General features: G+C 57.3%; 1 protein-coding gene across 7 annotated transcripts; it reads left to right on the top strand.

The window, feature by feature from the left end:
• LOC148051825 (maestro heat-like repeat-containing protein family member 7) lies at window positions 1-26,706 on the top strand. Of its 7 annotated transcripts, none has more exons than XM_087735238.1 (23): window positions 1-68; window positions 3,683-3,900; window positions 4,179-4,263; window positions 4,391-4,580; window positions 9,705-9,799; window positions 11,292-11,340; window positions 11,990-12,026; window positions 17,513-17,607; window positions 17,825-17,950; window positions 18,738-18,858; window positions 19,080-19,166; window positions 19,906-20,010; window positions 20,307-20,487; window positions 20,958-21,064; window positions 21,482-21,631; window positions 21,837-21,991; window positions 22,373-22,520; window positions 23,220-23,357; window positions 24,050-24,226; window positions 24,313-24,468; window positions 24,773-24,874; window positions 25,291-25,393; window positions 25,729-26,230. In XM_087735238.1, exons 9-23 carry the CDS (start codon window positions 17,910-17,912, stop codon window positions 26,100-26,102), a joined length of 2,145 nt encoding a protein of 714 aa, XP_087591364.1. In that variant the 5' UTR covers window positions 1-68; window positions 3,683-3,900; window positions 4,179-4,263; window positions 4,391-4,580; window positions 9,705-9,799; window positions 11,292-11,340; window positions 11,990-12,026; window positions 17,513-17,607; window positions 17,825-17,909; the 3' UTR covers window positions 26,103-26,230. The 7 variants fall into 7 exon arrangements, with proteins under 7 accessions (XP_087591364.1, XP_087591362.1, XP_087591361.1 ...); XM_087735236.1 differs by having other exon boundaries at window positions 4,394-4,580; XM_087735235.1 differs by lacking the exon at window positions 4,391-4,580.

Genomic DNA, 26,706 nt, shown 5'->3' on the forward strand with positions numbered 1-26,706 from the left:
GGGGAGCAGGGCCAGGCCAGGGCCAGGGCCAGGGCCAGGCCACAGGGCCAGGGGAGCTGCAGGAGCAGGTATGTGCCAGTGGGGATGGGCCTGGGGCAGGGGCCTGGAGGCCTCACCGCCCACGGGCCCCGCCACGGCCCAGTCCCCAGCCCTGGGCCCGAGGGCTCAGCCCCAGGGCCAGCCCCAGCAGCAGGGTGGGAGCGGTTCCTGCTGCTGCCCCCAGGGTCGCCAGCCCCAGCCCTGCCAGCTGGAGGTGGGTGTTGGATGTCCGCAGGGCAGGGGAAGGCAGAGTGGCCTCCTCTCTGCAGGCGGCTCCGGGCTTTGGGGCAGGCATGCTGTGGTGGGGACAGGCCAGGGGCCTTTGCTGTCCCGTCCTGTGGGTCTGGTGCTGATGGACAGCCCCGCCTCTGCCGACAGCCTTTGAGAAATGGGGATTTCCAGACACGGAGCTGTTTCTGCCTCCTGGTGGGAGCACGCGCCGGGGCGTTGTTGGCAGAGCAGCCGGTGGGGAGCGCTCCTGGTTGGAGGCAGCTCCCTTGGCAGATGCTTGTGCTACCGCCAACCGGCCCAAAACCTTTCTAACGCCAATTTGGCATTCAGAAAGCAGGCCTTCTTTATTGCAGCGCTGGATGAACGGGGGATACCTCCGTCCAGCGTGCATGCCGTAGGTCACGCCAGCAAAGTGTTTATCAAACTTAAAACGCACCTACTCCTTAATTTTCCGAGGAAAGTCACTGATATTGCAATTATTTCCCAGAAATCATTAACATCTTTCCCCTCCCACCGGAGCATGCGCAGTTTGATTCTGGGGCTTCTTTCGGGAGTCCTTGGTGGTCATTCTCCTCAAGTTCCAGCTGTCCGCTTGTTGACCTCGTTGGTTTTTTCCACCTCAGCATGCTGATTTGGCTGTTTCCTTTTGTTAAGAACACAGCTGACTCTCGCCAGTGTTCAGGGAGTTTCTTGGTTTCTGTTCAGACTGCCCATGATCTTTGTGCTGAGCTCACTCTTTCATTCAGAGATTCCTTCTTACCTTACAGGCCTCTCCTCTGTCCTTGCTTTCTGCGGGCATGCTGATTCACTTCCTTCCTAGCTCTACTCTGTCCTTGGGAGCTGTCAGTTGTTGGTGACCAACTTCTTCTAAGCAGGCCTTGATGATGAACGTTTTGAAGCAGGCCTTGGTAATGAACTCCTTTTCTGAATCCCACAGGTAACGCTTGTGCCCCTCTCTGGGCCCCAAGGTGGGATACCTGCCTGTCCCCCCACCCAAGCTGTGCTGCGGGCTTCTGGGAATTGGGGGTACCGAGGGCGGATGGTTTTACCACAGCCGGGAAGGTCCGGTAACCTGTCAGGGACTTTTTTTTTCCTGGTGCTTGCAGTAGCAGGTTATTTGGTTTTGTCAATGTATTTTTTCTGAGGAAACTTCACCCAGGAAAGCGCAGCGTTTAGCTCTGGTTGCTCTCTGTGTGGCCTGTGCCTGTCCTCAGCCAGGCACACAGCAGCTTTCAGAGGAGGAATGGGACTATTCCAGGGTGAGGTGAGCAGTGGGGATCCCAGGCCTGTTGTGTGTAAGGCAATCAGGGGAAAATGTGCGGTTAGAGCTGCCTGTGTTGCTTCCCCCTTTGATTGCAGTGCTCCCCTCTAGTTCTCTGTAATCCTCGCTTCTACGAGTCGGCTGCATCGGGTTTAAATTTCTGTAAGTACACTTTGCAGGTGTTTCGACTTGGTTCTTCCCAGGTTTGAAAATTCCGTGTGCGGGTGTCTCTACTTTCTTCTCCCCTCTGTCCCACAGAACCGTATGTGCCTGCAGGGGCTGCAGAGTCTGTGTTTGCTCCCCGTGGTGAGGAAAATACGGGCATGAAAAAGAAAGAGATAGCGATTCTGAAAAGACCCCTTTCTTTGTGCTCCTTTTCACATTCAGTTGCCTGTTGTGGGTTCTTAAATGATGCGAGTTACTCTGAGTCTTAGCAATCCCTTGTTTGCACGCCTGTGCTCAGGAGGTGCCTCAGAAACTCTGTTTGGGCGTGGCTTCTGTCGGACAAGTAACCGTAGCCCTTTCTGGAAAAATAGCTCCTGGGTGAGTTAGTTCCTCAGCCATAACGGCAGGGTTTCTGTTGGCATCTGCAAGAACTCAGGAGCAAACCCTGCTGACGGAAACCGTCAGGAGAAAAGGAAGGCTGGAGAGATGAGAACAGATCCGTAGAGCTGCGCTGCTTTCCCCCGATGGTGTCACACCTCCTGGCACGGCGACTGGGTAAGGGTGCTCTCAGGGTGTTTTCCCAGCTTTCCCAGTGCTCACCAGCAGAGAGCCAACGGCCCTGGGGGAAGGGCAGGACCCCCTTCTTTGTGCACCCCAGGATCTTGTCACGCTGCCTAAGCTCCTGCGCAAGCAGAAGTGGCCTGCAGTCGACTTGTTGAGGGAGGCTGGTGTGGGCACGAGGAAGATGCCGGGAGCAGCCTTCCTTCAAGTCATCAAGGGGGGATGTAGGGAGCAGAACAGGAGTGACCTGCTGCCACTGCCGTATGTCCTTGCGTGCAGAGCCAGGCTGGTTCCAGTGGAGGCAATGGTGGCGGTTCAGCAAGGGGCACTTTCTCTTGTAGTACCCTCAGAGGCCGACGGCCACAGTCTGGCAAGCTGGAGGGGAAAGGGAGGGCAAGGATGCAAGAGGTGGGATGTCATCTAGAGCGGGTTGTGGGAGTGAGGGTACCCGTTGCGTCATGGTCTCCAAAGAGAGTCGCTGCTCAGCTCTGTGGCTGCCTGGATCCTGCTGCAGACACTGATCTGGCATCACGCTTCCCAGGGTCGATACTCGACCTTTCCCCCACCAGTCTCGTATCCGTATTCTCATTGCACTGCCTTCCAGCACATATCTGTGCAGCACGGCTCCCCCTGAGCCTCACTTCCCCCAGGGCAGAGCGGTACGGAGCTGTGAGGAGCACGCTCAGGTCTACGAGGGTTCAGCAGTGCAGGTGTTAACTACTACTCTAGTCCAAGCCAAAAGCAGCCTTCTCAAAACGCAGGGGGCTGGGAAGTTTGGCATGTTAACAGCCGAGAGGTCTGCAGAAGGAGGAGCTGGAGAAGCCAGGGGATGTGCAATGCTGCCGTCAGCCCAATGGCAGGAGGGAGGTTATTCAGTCCTTGGGGTTGGGCTGGAAATCTGCAGCCTGCGGTGTAACGTCCTGTACTGGGATTTGGTAGTTAGCACTGATCATCCAGCTGATCAAAACCAGACCCTTTCTGCAGCTGTTGGCGGCAGCTGGAAAAGAGAGGTTGGGAAGACCTTGCTTTTGAAAACGTAAGCCAGAGCAGAAGCCTTGTCCTGTACCTGTGTTGTCTTTCACTGCAGTTTTCACATCTGTGAGAGAAGAGGCATTTGGCTGGCGGTTTGTAGGACTGCCTCTTTTGCAGATTAAACATCCCTTGTCAGCATGGAAGAGAGCTGGACATGGACAAGCAAATGCTTGGGGCAACTGCAGCGTAGGGATGGGGGCAGTCTGTCATATTTCTGTCAGGCTCAAAAGCTACAGGATGTTTCCATTGCAAGAGGCGAGTCTGTTGGGAGCCCCAGTCTCCCAAATTCCAAACCCTGTGTGTTAAAGAGTGCTGAGCCCCGTTGTTTCTTTCTGCTGCTCTCTAACGCAGTTTCTCTGGCTTTTTCTTTGGTTGGTTTTTAATGCCTGGTAGGTGTCCAAGCTCCGTTCCATCAAGCCACTCGCAAACCTGCCACTTGCCCAGCTTCTGCTGGGGGCCAAGCCAAAGGGATGAAGCCTCGTGCTCGTAGCAAGCCCGAAGCAAAGTTAAACTGCTGAGACGTTCCCCCACTCAGCCCTGAGCCAGCCTACAGCTGCGATGAGATGGAAGAGCCTGGGAAACCATTCGTCGGCAGGAGGCGACGGAAGAAGGTACAGTGCATGGGGCGCCCGGGATTAAGCGATACGCTCAGTTTCGTGTCTGGACCAGTACTGTGCTTGCCCTTTGACTAAGCCCCAGTTCAGAGCAGAAATTGTTGTCACTCATCGTGGGTGCCAGAGTGTTGTTCCTGCTCTCTCCTCCCTGGTGCCTTAATTTAATCTTTTGTGTCTAGGCAGGGCCTTGATAATGCTCCTGTGTGGGCACTGTGTATGTGAATGGCAGGTTTTCTGCATAGTTGTGACTGATCTTTCTTGCTTCTTTTCATGAGGAAACTCTTGATATGTACTGCGCAGGAACTATAGAAATGCAAAGGAGTGATGAAGAAAGAGGTGCCAGTCAAGGAGGGAGTTCAGGTTAGTTCTGGTTTTCAATTTTCTTGACTGTGTTCTAGCCAAAAGCCTTGTCTTAAACAATTGCAATGAGCTGAACTACTGGGTATTTCAGTAGCTTTCAGATGACCAGCTTCAGTCCTTGCCCCAGCAGGTGGAAACGCGGGATGGAGGTCAGCACGTGCTCCCTCAAGTCGTAGCGGGGCTTCCTCAACACCGCAGTGGGGATGCTGTTCCTGGGGACGCTGGTTGCAGCCTGCGATGGGGATGCTGATCCTGGGGACGCCGGTTCCAGCCTGCGATGGGGATGCTGATCCTGGGGATGCTGGTTGCAGCCCGCGGTGGGGATGCTGTTCCTGGGGACGCTGGTTGCAGCCCGCGGTGGGGATGCTGTTCCTGGGGATGCTGGTTGCAGCCCGCGGTGGGGATGCCGGCGGTGGGGCTGTCAGCAGCAGGCCGGGGCAGAGCTGGCGGTAGCAGGGGTGTGGGTACGAGGCCGGGGTGGGGATGCTGGTTTGGGGGCGGTTGTTCCTTTAGGAACGGCGAGGTGGCGCCGCGGCTGCAGCCTGTGCCAGGCAGGGCCTTGGTGTGAAGGCAGCAGAAGTGGAAGTGGCGCTGGGTGGGCCCGGGGCCAGCAGCGTGATGGTGGGCAGAGAGGGCTCCCACATACCAGAGCGGTGAGGGCGTCTGCCCTGTCTTGCCCCTGCCCCCACCGCTCTGCAGCTTCCTCCCGGCCCAGGGGCTCCTGGGGGCTGCCCCGGGGGGCTGCAGCGGCGTGCGGCCCACTGCTGCCGGGAGCTGTGGGGCGCGGCCTGGCCATGACACCAGTGGCGCCAGCAGCTGGCAGCACTGTGTCACCCGTTCCATTGAACGTATCGCAGCCCCCGGGCAGCGGGGAGCCGTAGCTTGAAGAGCATGGGGCCGGGGGACTGGGGCAGGCAAGGGTCCCCGGGCCGGGGCAGGGCTCGGGGCCAGAGCCCCGGGCCAGAAGTTTAAGGCCTCCGTGCTGCAGGGTTTCAGTAGACGGGCTGCATGAAACCTGTCCCCTCTGGTGCGCGAAGGGCCTTTACCCCTGGCATCCCTCTGGCTTCTAGATGGCTTGGCAGGCACGTTGTTGCTGTTGGATGCTCTCCGCTTGCTGCGTCCTGCCTGCTGCCCGCTGCCACACACACCGTGCCGTGCCCACCCACCTTCCCCTCCGACAGCGTTTTTGAGTTTTTGGGCACCTGGCACAACCACCCTCTTCTTCTTTTTCTTTGGTGGGATGCTGTTGCGCAGGGAGGTCTCTTGTGTCTTGGGGGCGCTGGCTGGTGCGGGCCGCTTGGCCTTCTTGCCGCCCATCTCTCCCGATCTGGGCACCATCTGGCAGGAGGCGGCACCCGGCGGCAGCAGCAAGCGGGTCAAAAGCACCCGGGGCTGCCTCCGCAGCGCCTCCTGCACCAGTTGGGCCATGTGGGGCGGGTGACGCCGGGGGGCAGCCGGGGGGCTGGCCAGGGGACTCAGGAGCGGGATCCGCAGGGGGCTCAGCAGGGGAGTCTCCGCAAGAGCCTTCAGGGGATCCTTGCGGGGACTCTCCACAGGACTGTCCTCTGAAGTCTCCGGAGAGCTCTCCTCAGAAGTCTCCGAGGGGCTGAGTGGCAGCCAGGTGGGGAGGTCTGCCGCCACCGTGCCCTGCTTCCCCTCGGGGTCCTGCAAGGGGGAGGCCGGCCCCCCCCAGAAGGGGTCGGCGTCCCCCAGCATTGCCGCTGCCAGGCGGTCCTTGGGGCAGTTGCCCTCCAGCCCGCTGTGCCAGAAGTCGGGGACTTCGCTGAAGGAGGCGGTGCTGGCAAGGCTGTCGGGGACATCAGGGAAGGTGATTTCACCGTCCCCCAGCATCACCGCTGCCACTTGCTCCTTGTTGCAGCCGCCCTCTGCCCTGTACTCCAAGAGGTGGGGCAGCTTGTTGAGGGAGGTGGTGAAGCTGGGGATGACGGGGACATTGGGGACGGTGTCCTCACCATCCCCCAGCCCCGCCGCCACCGCTTGTTCATTGGGGCAGCCACCCTCCGCCACGTACTCGGAGAGGTCAGGGAGCTCATTGAGGACGTCGGCGGTCAAGTTGCGGACGTTGGTGGTCAAGATGGTGTCCTCGCTGTCCCCTAGCCGCGCCGCCACGGTTTGGTCCTGGGGGCAGTCGCCGTCTGCCACGTGGTCTGAGGAGTTGTGGAGCTCACTGAGGGAAGCAGTGCTGGCGAGGCTGTTGGGGAAATCAAGGCCATCAGGGACAGTGTCCTCACTGTCCCCCAGCCCCGCCACCGCCACTCGTTCACTGGGGCAGCTGCCCTCTGCCACGTACTCGGAGAAGTCAGGGAGGTGGCTGAGGAAGTTGGTAGCGTCGGGGACATTGTCGACAATGACATCACCATCCCCCAGCCCCGCCACTGCCGCTCTCTCTTTGGGGCTGCCGCCGTATGCCCTGTACGCCAAGAAATGAGGGAACTTGTTGAGGTAGGTGCTCAAGTCGGGGACATTGGGGACGGTGTCCTCGCTGTCCGTGATGTCAAGCCAGGCGAGCACACGGCTGGCGGTGGTGTCCTCTGCCTGCTCAGGAAAGGCCTCGACGAAGGCATCTGGCCCCTGCTGGGGCAGATCCGTGGGCTTCCCCGGGGCCCCCGGGGTGGTCACCGCTGCTGAAAAAGGAAACAAAAGCAATCGAACCCCAGGGCGATGCCAGCTTTGCTAAGCTTGGCCACCCGACCATGGGCTCTGCCACCCCCCAAACCTCACCTTTGGGCTTCGTTGTGGTTCTGCCGGTCGGCAGAGGCAGGGTGGTCTGGCGGGGGCTGGCAGCAGGGACACTGTCCTCGATGGCCGCCCCGTCCTTGCTGGAGGCCTCCGATGGCTTCTGGGCGCTGCCGGCAGGGTGAGGAGCACAGGGGGGCCTGTGGGGTTCAGGGTCTCCCCCTGGCCCCTGGCCCCCAGCCCCAGGCCCATCGGGTGGTGGGGCACCAGTGTCCCCATCACCACCTGCTGTCCCCAGCCATAAGCAGGGGGACAAGGAGCAGCCACGGTGGGGAGCTGCACACCGCAGGGGAGCTGCATGACACGGGGAAGCTGCACAACAGGAATGAGCTGCAGCATCGGGGGGAGCTGCACCACAGGGTGAAGCTGCCCCCCTTGGGGGAGCTGCCCCCCTTGGGGGAGCTGCACCCCAGGAGGGAGCTGCACCCCAGAAGGGAGCTGCACGACAGGGGGGAGCCGCGCCATCGGGGGGAGCTGCACCACGGGGGGAAGCAGCACCACGCCGGGGAGCTGCACCACGTGGCCTGGGGCCCCCAGGGGCCCCGGCACCCCCTGCCAGACGGTGGCCTGGGCCAGCTGGGAGGTGACGGTGGGCACCTGAGCAGGCCTGTGGGACACCGGCAGCCCCGGGCCAGAGGAGGGCAGCACGCTGGCAGTGACCGGTGGCGGCATGGCCGGGGTGGTGATGCTCACGCTGGGCACCTCCAATGCCATCAGCAGCCAGAGAGGGAACCTCTCTGTTGGGGGAAGTGCAGAGGAGCAATGGGGTGGAGCACCGGGAGGAGCGGGAGCCTGCTGCTGTACCTGCCATGGCGCTTGGTCCGGGTGGGGTTTGTTGGGGGAAGCAGCCGTCGTCTCCACGGCGCTCATTCCACCAGCACCTGCTGCAGCCAGCCTTGCGCTGGGTTGATTTTTCCTACCACAACAGCTTCCCATCTCAAGGATTGCCCATCCTGCTGAGGTTTCCTGTCCTCAATGATGGGTTCCCACCCGCACAATGGCTTTTAAACCGCATGATGGTTTCCCAAGCCAATGAGGATTTCTCAGCCCCGTCATGGTTTCCTAACCTGAGGGTCTCCCATCCCCACGATTTCCCATCCCAAGCATGATTTTTGGGGGGAGGTGAATTTCCTGTGCAAGGGGAAGGGATGGGGCTGGCACTGGTGTCCCTGCAATGCCGACACGTGTGTGCTGCCCCATTCCAGCCCGGTGGTGGGGATGGGGGGATTGGGGCGCTTTTAGGTCGTTTTTGTCCTCCCCCTCTCTGCCGTGGCAGGGGGGCAACCGCTGCTCTTGATCCCGACGTCCCTGCGGTCGGTCTTGCTGCAGTTCCGTATCTCTGATGGCAGATAAGGGGAGGGTTCCCCAGAGGTGTTGGAGGGGCTGGGATGCTGGCGTGATCTGGGTAGTCCAGGGGTATCCTTGCTTCTTCAGGGTGGGGGCTGTCCTTCTCCTCCTTGCAATGAGCTGGGGTCCTTCAGTCATGCTGACTGAACCATGACTGAGCAGTATCCAACGTAATCTGGATGGATCTTAAGAAATGTCATACAATTTCCTACTCTCAAGACTAATTGCTATGATAGTTTTTCCTAGCAATGAGATGTTCCTAGCAGTCCCTCCTTTTCTTTTGACCATCAGGGTCACACTATACCCTTCCTTCTTTAAGTCGTATGTGGAGCATATAAGGTAGTAGAACACTGGAAACGCACAGATAGATAATTACAAAGCCAAACAAGAGAGTGACTACAACAACCCAAATCCTTCTAGTTCACAGGCCTCTAGCTAAGTCTGGGAGCCAAGAGGTTAGCCACCCAACCAGATTCAGGAGAGATCCCTGCCTTACTTCATGTAGTATTTTTAAATGAGTCTTTCTCTTGTTTCTATCCGTTTCATTTTTCTGGTCTTGACTGACATAAAACCCCAGCAGCTGTTATTCGACAATGCACATTCTCTGTCCTGTGCTGCTGAAAGGTGCTCTAGGGCTAATCCATTCGTGCGGAGGCGCCCGAAAGAGAGAGCGCCAGCGTTTGTGGGGCTGTGAATGGGGTTGCCTGGATACTTGAAGCGCAGCAAGAGCTTTTGGTCCTGGCCCCTTTGGTGTGGGAGGAATTCCTGGACGTTCGCCGTTCCCAGGCTGGGCTCTGGCTGTATTCAGCGGGCCAGGGAGAGGGACTCTCGGGAACTTTTCTTTCTCCCTGCTTCCCCCCAGTTCCAATCTCTCTTAGAGGTAAGGATGATTTGGCTTACTGGGCACAACCTAGAGAAGGTAGATCCAGGATGGAAGTGTGGGCTGGTCTCTACCTTCAGAGCTGTAGGCTGGGGCTGGAGTTCCTGTTTGCTCATTCTAATTTCTTTTCCATATCCTACACTAGGTAAGCGTGGGGACAGCAGTGTAGTCCTCCTGCTGAGAAGCTGGGCTCAGTGTAGAATGACAAGAAGCCCACCCTGAGTGATACGGTGGGAGGCAAGACGGAAAAGGAGCCGTTGAAAATGAAACCGTTCTTGCTGCTTGTGTTTGATATCACACCTGCAGGTTTCTTGAACTGTACGATAGAAGCGCGATGTTCGATATCAAATTTGGCTTTTTTAGCTCAAAGGGGTTCTCTGAAGTGCTGTGTAATTAGATATCAATATACGTTCTTACGAATTGACTAATGTTTTTTCTGTATTTATGTTGTTTTCAGAATACACCGCTGATAATGCCCTGATTCCTAAGCACTCATCGGTCGTTGTTAGAAGAATCCCTGTTGGAGGAGTTAAAGCTCCCAGCAAAACATAGGTTGTGTAAGGCTCCAACAAGCATTGTATTCTTTGTCAGGGGTTTCCATGTGTTAACTGTTTTAACGGCTGTTAGTTTACAGAGGCATTCCGATTGTATCTTTCTTGTTAAAGCTGCTGTTAATTGTTGTTGTCCTGGGGTAGATTTTAATGTATCCGTTTGACTCTTTCTTGCATTTGGGGAACTGGGGGGCCGGTTATGGCAGGTATTCCTACGCCCCAAATCGGGGTCTTTTGCATGCTAGCTCTAGAGGAGAGACCAAGGGTTGCCAGCTGGCGAACCATGCAAACAAGAAGTTCCACTCCTCAGGGATTCCTGCTAGTTTCCTAAAGACAATGTCCATTTCAGGCAAGATAAAACCAACACTATCCTAAAGCGTGTTTCCTTTTGTGTCAGTACGATGAAGGAAGAGTTAATCCTTTCCAAACTTGAAAGTCAGGAAGCGGTTTCACATGTTACCAAATGTTGCTAGTTCCCTTTCTAAGTCTGTTTTTACCCTAAGCTGATCTCTGTGCTCCAGGTTTTAACTCTGTATTCTGTATTGCTGAGATTTATGGAGGACAGGGAATTGGGTGTCCTGATTAGAATGACAGCTATTCAAATGCAGTCCTGACTGGAGGATTAATGCTGTCAGTTAGGTATCCATGCAGTCCAGTTCTCTCTCAGCTACATTGGCATTGTTTGACTGGTCATGTTTTCCAGCCTTCTTCTAGGAATTCTGGATGTCTCAGCGTTGTGCTTATAAACACGGCCTTGTTTTGGGGGCTAATTTCAATGCGTATGCTTAGCGCTGTCTTGTCAATGCATCCTGCGTTTCTGGCTGGATGGCACCCTCTCCTGGTATTGTAATGCTGCCCTGAAAGGAGAGGAGAGATGCTGCTGGCATCAAAGCTCAAGGCAATACCCGTGTGTGGGGATAAGGAAAGAATGGCACTGCTGTTCTCCCGTAGAAAATGAACCGGGCAGCTTAGCTTTCTATCCCTTCAGCGGGAAACGTTGCAGAAAGAACCGGTAGAGTGGTTCCTGTTTGGGAATGATGAATGTATGCTGTCAGGGTGGAGAGGCCTTCAGCAATGCGTTACTCGCCTTGTAGCATGTTCTTCAAGGGAAATGGATGAAGCAATCCTTGTGTGGTAATCTAAAGTATTTCCTTGTACTTCCTCATCTGCCGGAGGTGCGTGGCTGTAATTGCCAGCCCGGTGGTGTTCTAGCAGTGGCAGGGAGCACGTGCCTTTCTATTTGTACAGAAATTCCAGAGCAGCCTTTGAATTGCCTCTGCTCATGGGACACTTTGGGTGATGTATGAATTGGTTGCTAACTACGTCAATGCTTGCATGTCTGAGTCAGGATGAGCAGCATGCAGGGACAGATGAATGAGCGTGTGGAATCTCAGCAAGTTTTCAAACGTAATAAATGTTGCCTAGAATATTGTAGCATTTTCAAGATTATCTTCAAGCAAGTTCTGGCAATTAAGACTTTTTTTTTTTTTTAGTTTGTCACGGGGCTCCTAAATCGCACAAACTCCTCGGAACTGCTGTCAGGTGAGATATCTACTGCTATTTTTAGTCAATACAGCATATGGAACACATGTAGTATTTTGGCCCTTTCCTGGCCAAGTGTGGTAGATATCTGAACACAGGGCTTGGGCTCCCACAAAGAACCACTGTCCTAAAGACTCTGCTGCTGACATTTCTGTTATTTCTTGATTTTTTTCACTGAAGTAGACTTGCACTTGGACGTGTCTAGGCTATGACTGTTCTTTCTCAGACACTCAAGTACTCTATCGGGTACCTATTTGCAGTACTAGGGGTGTAGAGATTGGCTAAAGTGACCTTTGTGTTTTGATGGCTGATGATTGAAGAACACAAAACTGTAGGACAGACTTCATCTTTTTGATACTGATGTAGCAGAGACAAAATACCTGAGGGCTTCCTCTTGCACTGTTGTGTTCTGTCTCTGTAAGTCCTAGAGTGATTTGTGACAAAGTAGAAATGTGATTGTTGGGCTTCTTTTTAGCTGCACTGCATGTACCAAGAGAGAACAGTTTCTGTGTACGAATAAATGTCCACATTCACTAGACTATCAGAACATCATGTTTGGATGTTCAGGTTTTAGAATCTGTTTTCACCGCTTTATGTTGGGTACAAGTGCTCTGTTTTAAGTTCTGATCCCCTGTATTTCTTCTTCCAGAAGTCCAACTGAGCCAGTGAGCCGAGCATCAAACGCAGTATGTAAAAACGCAGACTTTTTGCTAGACACTGCACTTCATTCTAAACAATGTAACCTTGTATTACTTTTCCAAACATTACCTTTATGTATTTCCCAGTAAAAGACAGCATATGTTGTGAATAGAAGGGATTTGATTCAGCATAGTAAAAACTGAGCAATGCCATCGTTCGCACAGTTCTAATGGGAATACTGGTATTTGTGCCTAGGAGTGCATTGTGTTTCATCTTGAATCTGCTGGAACATTTCCTGAATGACTTTGAGTTGTACAGATAATGTATGATCATTTTGAGATCACGTAGGTGCGAGGTTTGCCCAACTGAACGTGGTGCCCTGTTCTACATCTGTCTGTCTCTAGCTAGCAATATGGATGTTTGTATAGGGTGTCGTGTGCTTTTTGTTTCTTGCAATAAAAATGGTTTGGAGCGTATTTTTTGCCATTTTCACCTTGTATCACTTAGCTTTTGGTTTTAAATCCGTTTTGGCCTCCTGGTTTTTGAAAATGTTATCAAAACCCCCTGAGAAACCATGATTGTTAAAGTTGGGACTGTTTCTTACTTTTGCCTTGGGCGTTCAAACCAATACCAAAACCAACATATCCCTTATGTTTGGAGGACAGTTCTGTGCAGCTGAATGATTCCTTTTTGTGTCCTTAAATACCTGGGTATTTGTTCCTACAACTGTGAAATTGAAGTGCTATTGTTTGGGCCCCTCTGGGTACATAAGTGTTTTGAATCCCTTGCCGTGAATGTCAATAGCGTTGCTACGCAAAGTGGTCTTCTAGAGCTCTGCAGTTGATCTTTCCGCTTTACCTGATGAAGCAGTTGAGTTGAACAGTTTGTCTGCAAATGCAAATACCTGAAACCCAGCGTACACGCTTTGGCACAAGGTTAGAGCCTGGTGCATTTGTGGGTAAAATGCCTGTCATCTTTCTTACCTTCTGCCTGCAGTACTTGTTTGGAGCTCGGTGACTTCAGGCTCGCCTGCTGCTTTACTTTCCCAAAGGTGAAGCCTTTCTTCAGTCTACCACCGCTTTGAATGTACCTTTGGAAAAGGGGCAGCGTTTTTCTTCAGGTTTGAAAACACTGTCCTGCTGCTGGTAAAATATAAATAAGTAACCCAAGGAAAGACTTATTTTGCCAGGCAACTATGCTGTGTTCGTAAAAGCATAACCATGTGCATGTATGCCTGATGAGACACTAGCTGATTCATTGACAAACTCCACTGAAAAGAAGTTTCCTGTAGTGATGCTTCCTTCTCAAATAAACTCCAGGGGTTTTTTTAAGTCCTCTTAAGCTGAAACTTGACAGCTTCCTTATCCCTTTGACGTTTAAGCAGCTGTGAGTATTTGACAATTAAATTGGTGAAGGACCTTGAGAGGAGGAATGATGCTAATGGACACCTGCGGAATAATGTGAAATGGTTCTTTAAAAAACAATAAAAGAAAAACTTGTGAAGAAAACAGTCAGGGTAGCTGATGTTTTCTATCCCCCAAAATCACTCGGGCAGGAGTCTGAAGAGCTCTCTGTTAGTAATGCTGTTGGTATCTTTCCTGGAGTAATGGCATTGAGTCCAATTCCTAGAGGCTGAGTTGAGCAGCTTTTAGGTATGATTTTTCCTGACATGCGGTCACTATCCTTGCTTAGAGCTAGAGGTATGTGCAAAATTTTGCTAGGACATCTGGCTAGAAGTGTTGGTTAAATAGTCCTGTATGTCGGATTGCAGTGCAAGTCTTTTGCATCCTGGACAAGTTGCCAAAGAAGCAGTGAAGTTGAAGGGACTAAGGTGGCATTTTAAAATTGAGCTTTACTGTCTTCAGGCTAAATTGTGCTTTCTTGATGGTTGATACTGCGCTGTAGCCATGAAGACTTGCTCTCTTTGCATCTTTCTGCAACAAAACTGATATGCACTGCACGTAGCTGTGGAGTAGTGAAAGCTGTGCGTGTTGAGGTAGCAGAAGAGGCCAGTCTACAGCACCTGAAGTCAATGCACAGCTCTGGTGGCTCCTGTGGTAGAAGTGGAAATAGCCTTACCCTTCCTGTATGCCGCTCCTTCTGGACGCTGTGCAGGCTCAGGGACAGCCGCCATTTCTGGGGACCCGCCTGGCGCTGGCAGCGGGGTTCTCCTGCTCTTGCTGTCCTGCGAGGCAGGGACAACGGAAAGCCCTGCACAGAGCCCCGAGGGCCCTTTTCTAGAGCCTTCCCCCGGAGTACGATCATGCTATCAAACTAGCAATGGGGTGAGCTATGAGTCATCCCTCTCATTATCCTGGGAATGTTAGGTAGAAATAGGTCTCCCTAAGGAATATCTGAAAAAATATTAACGTGTTTCATGCGCAAAGAACAAAATGGAATCCAGAGAAGAACTGGTATCTTCTGAAAGTCCAACTCAAGCTGTCCACACTTGGAGGGAGACAGAGGAGTGTGTTTGCGAATGCAAGCATCCTTCTGCATGGGCATGGCAAAGTGATGTCATGCTCAGATTTCTGTGTAGATCTTGGCAAGGACGTTCAGAAGAAAAAGAACCAGAAGAAGAAGACACGGAAAACAAACTTGGTGTGTCCTGTGCTTAGGCCTGTGCTCTGAACAGAGGACCATTTCATAAGTCGACAGCAAGCTGACACCTGCTCGTCAGCAGACAGTAAAGGAGAGCCCGTACGGGAGTACAGGCACAGCCAGTTTCCATCTGCGGTCTTAGCAGGGGCGGTCTTGGCCCATCAGTACAAAGAGGACGAATGCAGACCTTCCCTTGACAACTTCAGTGTGCTTTGACATGGTTTTGAAGACAAAGGGATGTAAACCAAGGAGACATTCACGTGACTTATTTCTTCTAATGAACTGATTTATTGGTCCTTTTGGCATTTTTCATATCTGCAAGGTAACAGAAATCAAAAGTCAGTGGGACCCCGCTTTTCCTGACAGATAGTAAGGTCTGAATTATTGAAGAGGCAGAGACCAACAAAACCCTTGGTTAGGCAGGCTTGAGAGTCCATCAAAGGGCCAGGAAGATGCTGAAGGGACTCATCTGTCCTATGAGGACAGGCTGAGAGCTGGGACTGCTCAGCCTGGAGAAGAGGAGGCTCAGGGGGCACGGCATCAATGTGTCTTGATACCCAAAAGGAGGGTGCAAAGAGGATGGAGACAGGCTCTTTCCAGTGCAGGACCAGAGGCGATGGGCACAGCCCGAAACACAGGAGGTTCCCTCTGAACATCAGAACGCACTTTTTTACTGCGTGGGTGGCTGAGCCCTTCCAACCTCAACCATTCTGTGATTCTGTGATCTGTGACTGCAGACATCATCAAATAGCGTTTGTCCTCTCTGCTGCCCACCTTAGAAGTCTCTAGAAATCGCTAAAGGCACAAATAAGGAGCGGCTTGGATGCTGTTCAAATCAGCCACCTTTCCTTTGGATCCCAACGAGATCCGTATGTTTAAAGAAGAAGAATTGCTGAACCGCCCTTCAAGCTCTCTGTCTGTCGGCCTGTAGGGGAGGGGACTGATGGAAAATGTTAAGACACTTTAGGAAAGAGAGCATATTTTGTTCCGGTTTCCTCTTCTGATAGCATCTGGTCAGCAATACAGCATGTTAACGTTCCGTCGACAGTTGTAACACCAAACAAGGATCAGAGAGAGGAGCAGGTGTAAACGGCTTTTTGCTGAAAGAGATTCTCAGAACGGAGGAAAGGCTGTGAATTGTAAGATGCCAGAAATTGTAGAAATGTGGAGAGAGCATCTCGTCCCATCTGTGGTGAACTCCGCACTGTGGCCAGTGTCGTATCCTCACGGGAATGATTAAAGATTAGCATGAGATTCCAAAAGAACTGGTAAATGTCATTAGCAACATCAAAAGTCAGTTGGGATAGAAACACTCGGTTAGGATCCTAGCCTTGCACTTTCTTATGCAGCTCCGAGCTGAAAGCAGACAGTGGTATTTCCTGCTGTGCTGCAGGGGAGAAGTTTCCACATTGCTAAAAACCCAGCATAAGACAGCCCTGCCTGGAGCTACCATTCCCCACAGGCCAAAAGACTCCAATTATAAAACTTCTGTGCAGCCCGCGCAGCAATGGGCTTCCCACCGTTCTGAAAGCTGGGAGGGGGAGCAGGCCATCAGGCAGGAGAAGTGGCCCACAAGATGCCCATGGAGCGCTGGAGATGGCGCTCAGCCAGCACCAGCACAATGAGGAGGGCTTCTCGCTCGCGGTCCAAAACCAGGCCAAGAGAAAAGCAGCAAGAGAGCAATCTCCATTTGTGAAAGGTTCCCAACTCCTAAAAGGGCAAACTCCGTGGAAGATGCTTCCTTTTCTTTTCCCTCTTTTCTGCATAAGCTCTTCCTGTTTGATAGGAGGAAGAGAGGAAGTGACAAAAACTAGGACTTGTGTTCAGCTTGACTAAATCTAACATCGCCAAGGGAGAGAAGCAGCGCTCTGGAGTGCACAGAAGGGAAGGGAAGGTCCTGGGGGCACGCTGGGACGCGTGAACACGGGGCTCTGGGCCAGTTGGAGAGCAACAGGGAGGTCTGCAGGGAACATGAGGGCAAATGTGGGGCTTGGGGCACGCCAAGAGGACCCAAGTGCCCAGGGGTCAGTGGGCCTCGTGACGCCCCCAGAGGACACCCTGCCCCTCCCGGCCTGGGTGGCGGGTCACAGTGGTGCCCTTTGTGACCCGCCTCTGTGACACCCTGTGGCACTGCATATGGTCAACGCGGTCACAGCCCCCAGCCTGCAGTGTCCGGCAGGACGGCGACGGGACAGGGCGGGAGCCTGGAGCTGGCGAGCAGCCCCTGAGCACAGCCCACGTCTTTCCCCGGCAGCCCCGCGGTGCCAAGGCATTTTGCCAAAGCTTCCCCCTTCCCCACCCCTAGCCCTTTCCTGCGTCGCGCAGGATGGCGGAGAGACCCCCCAGCCGCCCCAGGGTGGCCTGGGAGGAGAAGAGGGCTCCCCAGGAGAGCAGCTCTCCACCGCAGCCCTACGAGGTGTGCGTGCCCCAGCCGCTGCAGAGAAGTAAGTGAGGGGCCCCGCCGGGCTGGGCAGGGCTGGGGCCTGCACCCTGATCGACGCCAGGGTCCTGTTTCCCGGGCACAGCGGCAGTGGGGGTCCCACGGGCGGGGAGCACGGCACTGGTGGAATGCTGCTTGGGGCTGGGAGCTGGCCCCAGCACAGCCTCCCCCAGGGCGGGACGGGGCTCCTGCTCCAGGCTATGGGGCAGCAAGAGGCAGCTGGCCTGGAGGGAGGCAGCAGTGGTGGGGGACGGGCACCTTTCCAGCCTGTCTGCAAGCGAGTTCCTAAGCCCGGTGCACTTGTGCCTTTCTGTGCCGCACTGCGCTCCAACATCGCAGCCCATCTGCCGGGCACCCTCCAGGCCAGACACCCATGGGGAGACTGCGCCAGGGGAGTGGGCACGGGGCCGGATGGAGGGCAGAGCTCCTCCGTCTCCTTGCATTTGCCTTCAGCCCCTCTCTACAGCCCTCCCTGCTCTCCTCCTTTACTAGGTGCCCCCGCTGGTGCATCCAGCTGGCAATCTCTGTACCGAGAGGAAAAAGAAGCCGTAGAGCTCATCCAGGCTTTTCTGAAGAGCTCAGAAAAGGTAAGCGTGGCTATTTCCATGGTAGCTGTGCCTGCGTCTCCTGACGGTGGCACCGGCTCTGCTGCCTGCTGCCGGGGCTGCTGGGGGGCTGGTGGCTGGGCAGAGCTGCTCCCCCCAGGTCTCCTGCACAGCACTGCAGCCCCAGGGCTCCAGTGCTGCTGGCCATGTGTCTACCCTCTCACGCTCCCCGTTTGTCTCTCTGTCCCCTGGCTGCCAGGAGGAGGCCCAGAAGATACAGTTCCTAGAGACCATCTGCACCCTGTGCGAAGCTGCCAGGTGCAAGGGCTTGTCACAGGGCCTGAATGCGTTCTGCCACAGCTTTGAGTTGGCAGAGAATATCAAGGTGAGGGGACACCTGGCAGGTCTGGGGACGGGGGCAAGGTCCCCGGGCACCGGCACAGTGTGCGGGCAGTGTGCGGGCAGTGCACGGGCAGGGGTAGGGCAGGGACAAGTGTGAGTGGACGCGGAGCTGCCCTGAGGGGACTCGGGTGCCGCTGAGAAGCCCTGCCAGCAGAGACCCCATCACCAGGAGTGGCAGGGGGCACGCTGGGGTTGGTGCTGGGGCGGGGGCAGAGGGTCTCCACCAGCCCCACCGCCTGGTGCTGGGTCTGCTGGCACTGGCTGCTGGTGGCTGCCAGGTGCCATGCCGGTTGCGCTTTGCAGGTGCTGCTGGAAGAGGAGCCCAGGGACCACCTGCACACAGCGGTGCGGCAGCAAGCCATGCTTGCCATCGCCGCCTTGAGGTAGCTGCCCAGCCCCTGGTTTGGCTGGCACCTCTCCCCGTCCCCCATCCAGGCAGAGTCCAGTAGTGCCGTCAGAGGGACTCTGCTCTGCCCTGCTCGCGGCTTGTTGGGAGGGCGTAGGGGAGGCCAGAGGGATCGTGCAGCTGCCTGCCATGCCTCGGCTCTTCCCCAAAGCGGGAGGCGGGAGGCAGGAGGCGGGAGGCTTGCCTGCCAGGACTGTCCTTTGGCCCAGGCCATGTTGGGGAGGGAGGAGGTGCCTCCTGGCAGGGCTCCCTGCACACCCTCCATCCCTCTCGGGGACCCCTGCTCCAGAGGCGCGTGGCCACCTGCCCAAGGCATCGAGGCGCCCAGCACCAGTGTCCAACAGGCCCCTCTCTCTCTTTGCAGCAAAGTGGAGATGGTGCTGGAGGGCAAAAAGAAAAGCCTCTTACAGGCCTGCTTCAGGAGTGTCTTCTTGCTTCCTCCAAAAACGGACATGCAGGACCTGGACACTGCTCTCTACTTTAACGTAAGTGCTGGCTGAGCGGCAGGAGTCCCTAGTCCCTCTGGGCTGCTCCCTGGCCGCCGTGTGCTGAGAGACACCCGGAGATCCAAGGCAGGGCAGGGGCTCGGCTTTGCTTTCCCACCCTCCTCCCTTCACCCGCAGTCCTTGGCGTGGGGAGTTCAGATCCATCTCCAGGGTGAGAGGGACTGCAGAAAGACTGCCACAACCCTTTGTCCTTCTTGCAGACCCTGGATACCATGGATACCATGCTGTGGACGCTGGTGCTCAGCTCTCCTGCCTCTGGCTTCACGCAGCTGCAGACAATCTTACAGGTGTGGCATTGGCAAAGAGTGGGGTGCGCAGGGGCTGTTCCTGACGCTGGAGGGACGGGAGTGTCCACTCTCGAGTGGATGGTCCCCACCCCAGTGCCACGCACAGAGCACATTGCAGGGAGGGTGCCCAGCTCCCTGGGGGAGCCAGGGCTGGCCCACCATGCTCTTCTGGCAGCCCCGTGTCCCCTGGCTGCACTCAATGTCGCTTCCCCTCTGCAGCCTCCTCCTGTGTCACGGCAAAGCCTTGCCCATGGCACTTCTGGGCCAGCTCCGTCCCCAGAGCTTTCCTTGCACCAAAGCGGTGGCAGACATTTGACCCCTCTCCTTAGGCACCTCAGCGGTGGCAGCTGGTGCTGCTCTTCCCCTGCCTCACCGTCCCTCGTGCTTTCCTCCCCAGATCTGACTGGGGCAGAGAGCCACTGAGACCTGCCTGTCCTGCACAGGCAGCCCAGCCCTGAAGCTCTGTACTCCTGGCTTCCCAGGGGGCCGTATCCCCATTGCCCCACTGCAGACCCTGCAGGCAGGCTCCTGCCCAAGAGCCCAGCCTTCACTGGAGAGGGGACACAGGGCTGTGTTGTGGGGGAGGGCACGGAAGGGAGCAGGCACTGCCCTGGGGGTGGCATCTGCCCACCTGCCTGGCCACAAGGGCTGCGTGAGTCCAGCCAGGGCTTCAGCAGTGCTGCTTCTGCTGGCGCGGGCACCAGCTCCCAGGGCACGTGAGCACTTTCTCTCCTCCCAGATGCTGCTGACCTTCGTCAACTGCCAGAACGCAGCTGCGTGTGAGAGGGCTGTGGGGAGGATTGGGAGGCTGAGCGATTTGCTGGCCAGCTCTTCCTCAGTGGAGGTAAGGAGCCAGGCAGCCTCCAGCCAGGCTGTCTCCCCTTGCCTGCACACCAGAGCAGCCTGAGCTCAGAGATGCCTGCGAGGCAAGCCTGGGCAGCGACTGAGGCATTCAGCAAGGCTCTGCCCTGGAGCCAGGGTCTTGCTTTCTTTCTTTTTCCCATGCTCTTCTCTCCCCAGCTGGCTGCTTTGGGAGGGCCCTCCAAAGCTCTGACTCCCCGGGGATCCTTCCCTGCGCAGCCTCTTGGGTCGCAGCTGCTGCCCCTCAGCCCTTCTACCTGTCCTGCCTCCCTCACCCAGGTCCGGAGCACCTTTGTAGGAGACGATGACAGCCGTGCCTGCCAGACAGAGATCCGTATCCCCATCCTGGGACAGCTGCTGGGGCGTCTCATCCTTTGCCGCACTTGCACGAACTGGGAGATCAGCTGGGGGGCTTTGGATGCTCTTCATCGCCTCTTCAGGTTCATCCTGCGGCAAAAACGTAAGAGGAGCTGTGGTGGGCTGTGTCCCTCCACACACAGGCATCTCCTCAGATGCCTGCTTGTTTCCCCGAGTGTTGCAACGGACCGTTCTTGTGCCTGCTGGAGGCTGTCCAGGAAAGCCTGCCAGCTTCTCTGTCCCTCGCATCTCAGTTATTCCAACAACGTGTGAGTTGTGTGACTGCGTGCAGAGTTCTAGTTCCTTTGAGCTTCCCAGGCCGTGAGCGTTTGCACACATATGCTTGAGGCAGGTGTCTCATCCTTCTCCATCGTCCCTGAGGTCCCTCTTGTTCCCTTCGCCTGTCGTCACCCTTTGCTTTATACCCCTGCCCACCACCTCCTCCCCTGACTGTGGGTCGGAACCCCCTCCTCAGCCATTCCTAGTTCAAAGCTCTTTTCACCATTTGCTAAGCTTGTTGGCAAAGACACTTTGTCCTACTTGATCACTTGTCTGTGATCCCCTCCTGTTTAGGCACGATGCTGCCAGAGGATAATCCAGAGCATCCGCGGCGTCAAAGGGAATGGAAAGCTGAGAACACCACCTGGCTTTCTTCGCCCAGCACCAGCAACATAACAATGGTAATGAGCTCCTCCCTTGCTGGGCCTCTTGTGCCCAGAGATCCAGAATCAGTGGGGCCGGCATGGCCTCACTGTCCCTGGTGAGAGGGTTGCTGCTGTCCCCGAGCAGGGACTAGAAGGGGCTGCACTCCAGTGTCCCAGCATCAGCTCCAGCCCGCCTGGCCACCAGCAAGCCCTGGTTCTCTGTAGGGCCGGCACGCTGGGCTCACGACCCCAACCCTCCTCCCTCACCCTGAGGGCCCTCTCTTCTCCTCCTCCACCACGCAGTACTGCAGCCCCTGCTTCCAGCTTTCCTGCGGGCACCGCTGCCAGCACTGCTGGGCCATGTCTTGCCAGAGCTGCTCTCACTGCTCAGCTAAGCAGCACCATCAGGGCGCTCGGTGTGCCATGTCTTCCCCGCCTTCCTTCCTCCCATAGGCGTTTGGAAAATACCTGCAGCCTTCTGAGAAGAGAGACGTCGTCCTCGTGGCCATTGAGGCCATGAGAGACTCCAGCGTCTATGACAAGGAGGAGGCGAGCAGCATCCTGGATGTGGCTGGGAGAGAGCCTGCCTCCTGGCTGACAGAGGTAAGCGGCCTGTGGCTGCCCTGCCCTGAAGCCCTTTCAGGCACTGTTCCTCCCTCCCTCCCTCCCTCCCTGATGCAGGTGCCTCAGGCACCTTGAAGCCATCTGAAGCCAGCAGAGCAGGATGGGAAGAGCAGCAGTTTGAGAGGCAGCTGAGGAAATGGCTGCATTCCAGTGGCAGCACCATCCTCACCTGTGTGCCCTCCAGGTGCCAAGCATCGTGAGGTGCATCTATGAAAACACGGCGTGCATCCGCACGGCGTCAGCCCGGCAGAGCCTGGACTTGCTGCTTCTCCTGATGACGGAGCAGTGCCCCAGGGAAGTGGTCGCGAGCCTGCTGAAGCTCTCTCCATCGTGTGACAGGTACTGAGCCCAACAGCCCCCGTGGGCTTGTGCCGTGTGGGGAGAGGGGCCTGGAGACTTTCTGGCTGCCGGAGCCACGGGAAAGCGCAGGACACCCCCAAGGAGCAGGGCCCTCCAGCCCACGCCACTTTCCAGCCCTGGTGGATGTGCCAGGCCCGCAGTAGCCAAAGCTGGCCAAGGCAGCCCAGAGCCCTGCCACGAGGTTCCTCCCTGCCCCATGGGGAACATTGCCTCAGCCCCCTCCTCCTTGCCCGGGCAGGGACCCGGGCACTCCAAGCGAGGGGTCGGGAAGGGCCAGGACAGCCTGGGTCCTGTGGGGCTGGCCCGGGCACAGTGTGGTGGCCGAGGCAGCCCTGCTGACAGAGCGCTCTGGGCCTGCAGTGCTGCTCTGGCCATGTGGGACGTGATGCTTTCCCAGCCCCACACCCTGAAGAAGGTCTTGAGGGAGCTGCTCAGCCAGCTCCAGGACCAGCGGCTGCGCAGGGTGTTCAGCTCCAGCACAGAGGACGCCTGCATCCATCACTTGGCTGTGAGTGACCAGAGCAGTCCTTGCTCACCCTCGGGGCTGTGCCTGCCTCTTCAGGCAAACAGGCACGGTCCTCTCCCCTCCCATCTGCCCCAAACAGTCGCCTTCTCCAGGACATAGGGACACAGCCCCTTAGGGCCAGCAGGGACCCGCCCAGCAGCAGGTTCCCCTGCGCCAGCCATGCAGGGCCACCCCACGCTGCTTGGGCCCCGGTGCACAAACACGAAGCCCAGGCAGCCCCTGCCTGCCCAGGCAGCTCTCTGCTTCTCCCCTGCCTGCACCCCCCTGTCCTGCTCTGCAGACTGGAAGCCTGGGGCAGGGCAAGGGCTGGGTCAGGGGCAGAGACGTGGCCTTTGCACAGGCTGAGCAGGCTGCAAGGTTGGGGGCAGGAGACATTCGTCACCACTCGCGTGTCGTGCCTCCTTTGTGCCCGCTCTTGCTGTTGCATCGCTCCTCAGAGGCGTGAGAGCAAGAGGCTGCCGATGCTCAGAGGACAGGAGGAGCCGGCACAGGCAACCATGTGGTGTGCGGCGAGGCGCAGGGCGCGGGGAAGCCAAGCGGCCCTCCACGGGCAGAGCTGCCCCTGGGTCGGGCTGTCTGGCCCCGGTGCCCTTGCCCTGAGCTGCCAGTGGGAAGCAGGAGCCACACGGAGCAGGGAGCCCAGTGGGCTCTGCCAGTCTCTCACTGCCGCCTTTGTTTCAGCTGCTGGCCTCCAGCGACATTGAATCGGAGGAGTTTGCTAGCCTCTACAAAGTCCAGAGGTACCTGAGGCGTCCAAGCCTGGTGCTGCTCTCGCTGGTGCTCAGAGGCCTCATCACGCTGTCGCAGAGACCCGAGACGGTGAGCAGGGCCTGGTCAAGTGAAGCCATGTTGGCAGCCTGGGGCTGGGGAAGTGGGTAACGCGGTGGCTTGGCCTGCCCTGGGAGTCAGGAGGTGGGGTGACAGCTCCAAATGCCCCCGCTGTCCCCTTCACGGGCCCCAGGCTCCTTCAGGCTTGGACCTTGCCGCTGCAGCGCAAGGAGAAAAGCTCCCTCACCAGCAGCTCTCGCTCCTGGCTCATCCCTGTGGTGCCAGGCAGGAATTTCTGCTCTGCACCGAGGCAGCCAGCGCCAAGGTGCCTCAGTCGAGGGAGCCCTGTCCCCAGAAGAAGCGTTCTGCTGAGAGAGGGGGATGAGCCAGAGCCCAGGGTACAGCTGATGCTAGGGGCTGACTCTGGGGCTGGGGCAGTGGGCCTCTGTCATGACGGGGTCACCGCCTGCTCATTGCCAGCTTGGAGATGGCTGCCCTTCCCCGCACCCTGCGGTGCACGAGCCGTGGGGGTCCGCAGAGTGCTGCCATGGAGGGGCCTGGTGGTGGCTGCCTGGGGAGCTTTCCAGGCCCGGAGGGTTACCAAGCCTTCTGCCCCTTTGGTTTGGGATTCCTGTGCCACCTGCCAGGAAGGCGGAGAGGAGGCTGGTGCTTAGTGGCCAGAGCATTTTTGCCAGGGTGGTCTTTCACCGCTTCACAAGAAGAAAATTCTGTGCTTCCTACAGGCAAGAAAAATGCTGGTCCTGCTGCCGGACATCATGGAGACGCAGCAGAATGCCAACACTGACAACAAGATGAAGGCCCTGCTTGTCTTCAGAAATGTGATGGGTCATATGACGAGGGAGGAGGCCAGCCTGACCGCTCTGCAGCTGGTGGAGAAGCTCCTGCCGCTCTTTGATGATGTAAGGCTGCTGTGATGTAAGCCACGCTGACGCCCTTGCTCAGGGAGCGGCTGTTGCTGACGTCCTCCTGTTCTCCTCCCTGCCAGGAGTCCAGCCAGCTGCGAGAGCTCTCCATCTGCCTCTTCAAAGAGGTGCTACAGATGGTGGTGGGGAACGACAAGCGGCAGGTGAAGGAGAACGTGCGGAGAAGCCTGCTCCCCCTCTTCTTCCGCATGAGTGACGAGAGCGAGAGCGTGGCCAAGGTAGAGATTTCAAACGTGACCAGTGATGCGGGGAAGGGCGTGCTGCCAGCACAGGGGTGGGCTGGGCATCAGGGAGGGGCAAGGGCTGCTGGCAGTTGGCCTCTTGGCGTCTGTCTCACCCCAGGCTCCAACTGCCCGAGTCACTGAGGACAGGGCAGAGCTGCCCTCCTTCCCTGTCCCAGTCCCACCACTGCTGCAGAGGATGGAGATGTGGGGTCCCCTCCCATCCCTGCTCCCCACAGTCCTGCCCCTGCAGGTGTTGGAGGCCAGGACTTTGAGCCCCAATCCCTGTCCCCCTCTGCAGGCCTCTCAGGAAGCCCTCCTCGTCGCTGCAAAGCTGCTGAAGTGGAGGCAGCTCAAGCACCTGGCCCAGACACAGCAGACCTGGAGAATTGGGGAGTGCTTGGTGAGGACAACCCCCAGGCCCAGGGCCCGGGCTGGACAAGGGGTGCCCCTGTGCAGCTGTGCCTGGCCTGCCCTGCTCCAGCCCAGAGCCTGCAGCCTGGAGCTGCATCCTCCTTCCCTGCCCCCAGGCACAGAGCCCCCCAAGGGCTCTTCTCCAGGCCCCTCTCCCCTCCCCACCCTCAAGATGTCGAACGAGACCCTAGCCCAGCCGGGCCCTGGCAGTGGGACAGAGGGCTCTCAGGACCTCCAGACCTGCCTCTGCCTGGGGCTCTCTCTGAACCTCAGCCCCACAGGGCTCCTGGCTGGGAGATGGGAAGGGCCTGAGGTGGGAGGGGGACCGGGGGTGCTGGGAGGAGGGACCGGTCCGGGTAACTGGGGAGGGCCTGTGCCAGCCCCATGCCCTTGTGCTCTCTCCAGCTGGTGCAGGACAGGAGCAGACTTGAAGACTATCTGAGTCAGAGCCTGCCGTACTTGAAGGATGCTCAGGTCCCCTTGCGAGAGGCGGCCGTGAGGTTCATTGGTGAGCCACAGCCCCTGGAGACCCTCCTTTGGCAGCCTGGCCCCAGTGCCAGCCGCTGCACTGGCAGCAAGGGGCAGCCGTGTGGCTGCCAGAGCCCCGGCTGCCCTGGGCAGGGCCTGGGCAGCCAGGGGCTCTGGGCCTCCCTCTCCCAGCCCTGCCCACGCAGGTGGGCTTGGTGGCCGCCCTGCTCAGTCCCACCCCGCCTCGGGTCCCGTCCTTCCCTGGGGTCACCCTGCTGAGGGGGAGGAGGGTGTGCAGCCAAACCGGCAGAGCCGGGAGCTGTGCTGCTGGGAGCACGCTGGGGAGCGGGAGGTCTGACGCAGCTCTGTGCCTAGGGCTTGCTGCGCGGCACCGGAGGGACCAAAGCGAGGAGAAGCTGGCTGAGCTCTGCAGCGGTGAGCAGGGGCAGTGCTGTGTGTGGCGGGGCTGGTGGGGCAGGGGCCCCAGCCTGGGCAGGGTGCTGCCATGCCTTGCCCTGCTGCAGGGAAATGCTTCAAGGGCAGGGGAACATCTCAGGGGCATTTGGGGCGCTCCTGAGCAGCAGCTTCCAGCTGATGCCTTTGTCCCACCTGCTCCTCCTGGCCAGGGAAAGGGATGGGTGGGGCTGGCATGGTCCGGAGGGGATGCCTGGGGGTCTCTGCAGATCGGTGGGCTTCAGCTCTGTTCTCTTTCCTCCTCTTGCAGCCCTACAGCTTTTGGAGAAAGATGATGAACTCTCAGTCTCATCCCTGGCAATTCAGACCGTGCTCATCCTGAGATCTCCCAGGAAGCAGCCAAAACGGGGATGGGCCCTGTGGGCGCTCTGCTGCTGGCCCTGCAAAGCTGGGCAGAAGTGAAGCGCTCTCCAAGAAAATGGCTCTGTTGGATTAAAGCTGGAAGCACAAGTCCGAGGCCATGGTGTCCTTCACACAGGAAGCACCCTGAGCGTGCCCACGGCAACACAGCACACGCGGACGCAGGGCGTCCTTGCCGCAAAGCCCCAGCTGCCCTGCTGGACTGCCACACCTGGAGGTTTCATCCTGCTGTTCAGACGCGGCCACCTCTGGCATGCTCTGGGCTTGCACATCCTTGTTTGGGAGCCGGGGGAGAAGTTTCCCTGTGGAGAGGGAGCAGCTGTGCCCTCAGGGGCACCCTGCCCCACCTCCTCTGGGCTGCTGAGGCCGGGCTCCCAGCCCTTTGGCCTCTGCCCCGACACAACCCCCTCACCAGTGCTTCTTGTCCTTCTACACTGAGCCCAGCTTCTCAGCAGGAGGACTACACTGCTGTCCCCACGCTTACCTGGTGTAGAATATGGAAAAGAAATTACAATTAGC

The sequence above is a fragment of the Nipponia nippon genome, unplaced genomic scaffold (assembly GCF_047370975.1).
Source record: "Nipponia nippon isolate SJK-2023a ecotype South Korea unplaced genomic scaffold, ASM4737097v1 scaffold_53, whole genome shotgun sequence".
Lineage (NCBI taxonomy): Eukaryota > Metazoa > Chordata > Aves > Pelecaniformes > Threskiornithidae > Nipponia > Nipponia nippon.

Coding starts and splice junctions, on each gene's coding strand:
- LOC148051825 (XM_087735233.1), top strand. CDS start 16,907: ATGGCGGAGAGACCCCCCAGCCGCCCCAGGGTGGCCTGGGAGGAGAAG. Junction 17,608..17,824: donor TTCTGAAGAGCTCAGAAAAG/GTAAGCGTGGCT, acceptor CCTGGCTGCCAG/GAGGAGGCCCAGAAGATACA. Junction 24,469..24,772: donor AGAGCGAGAGCGTGGCCAAG/GTAGAGATTTCA, acceptor CCCCCTCTGCAG/GCCTCTCAGGAAGCCCTCCT.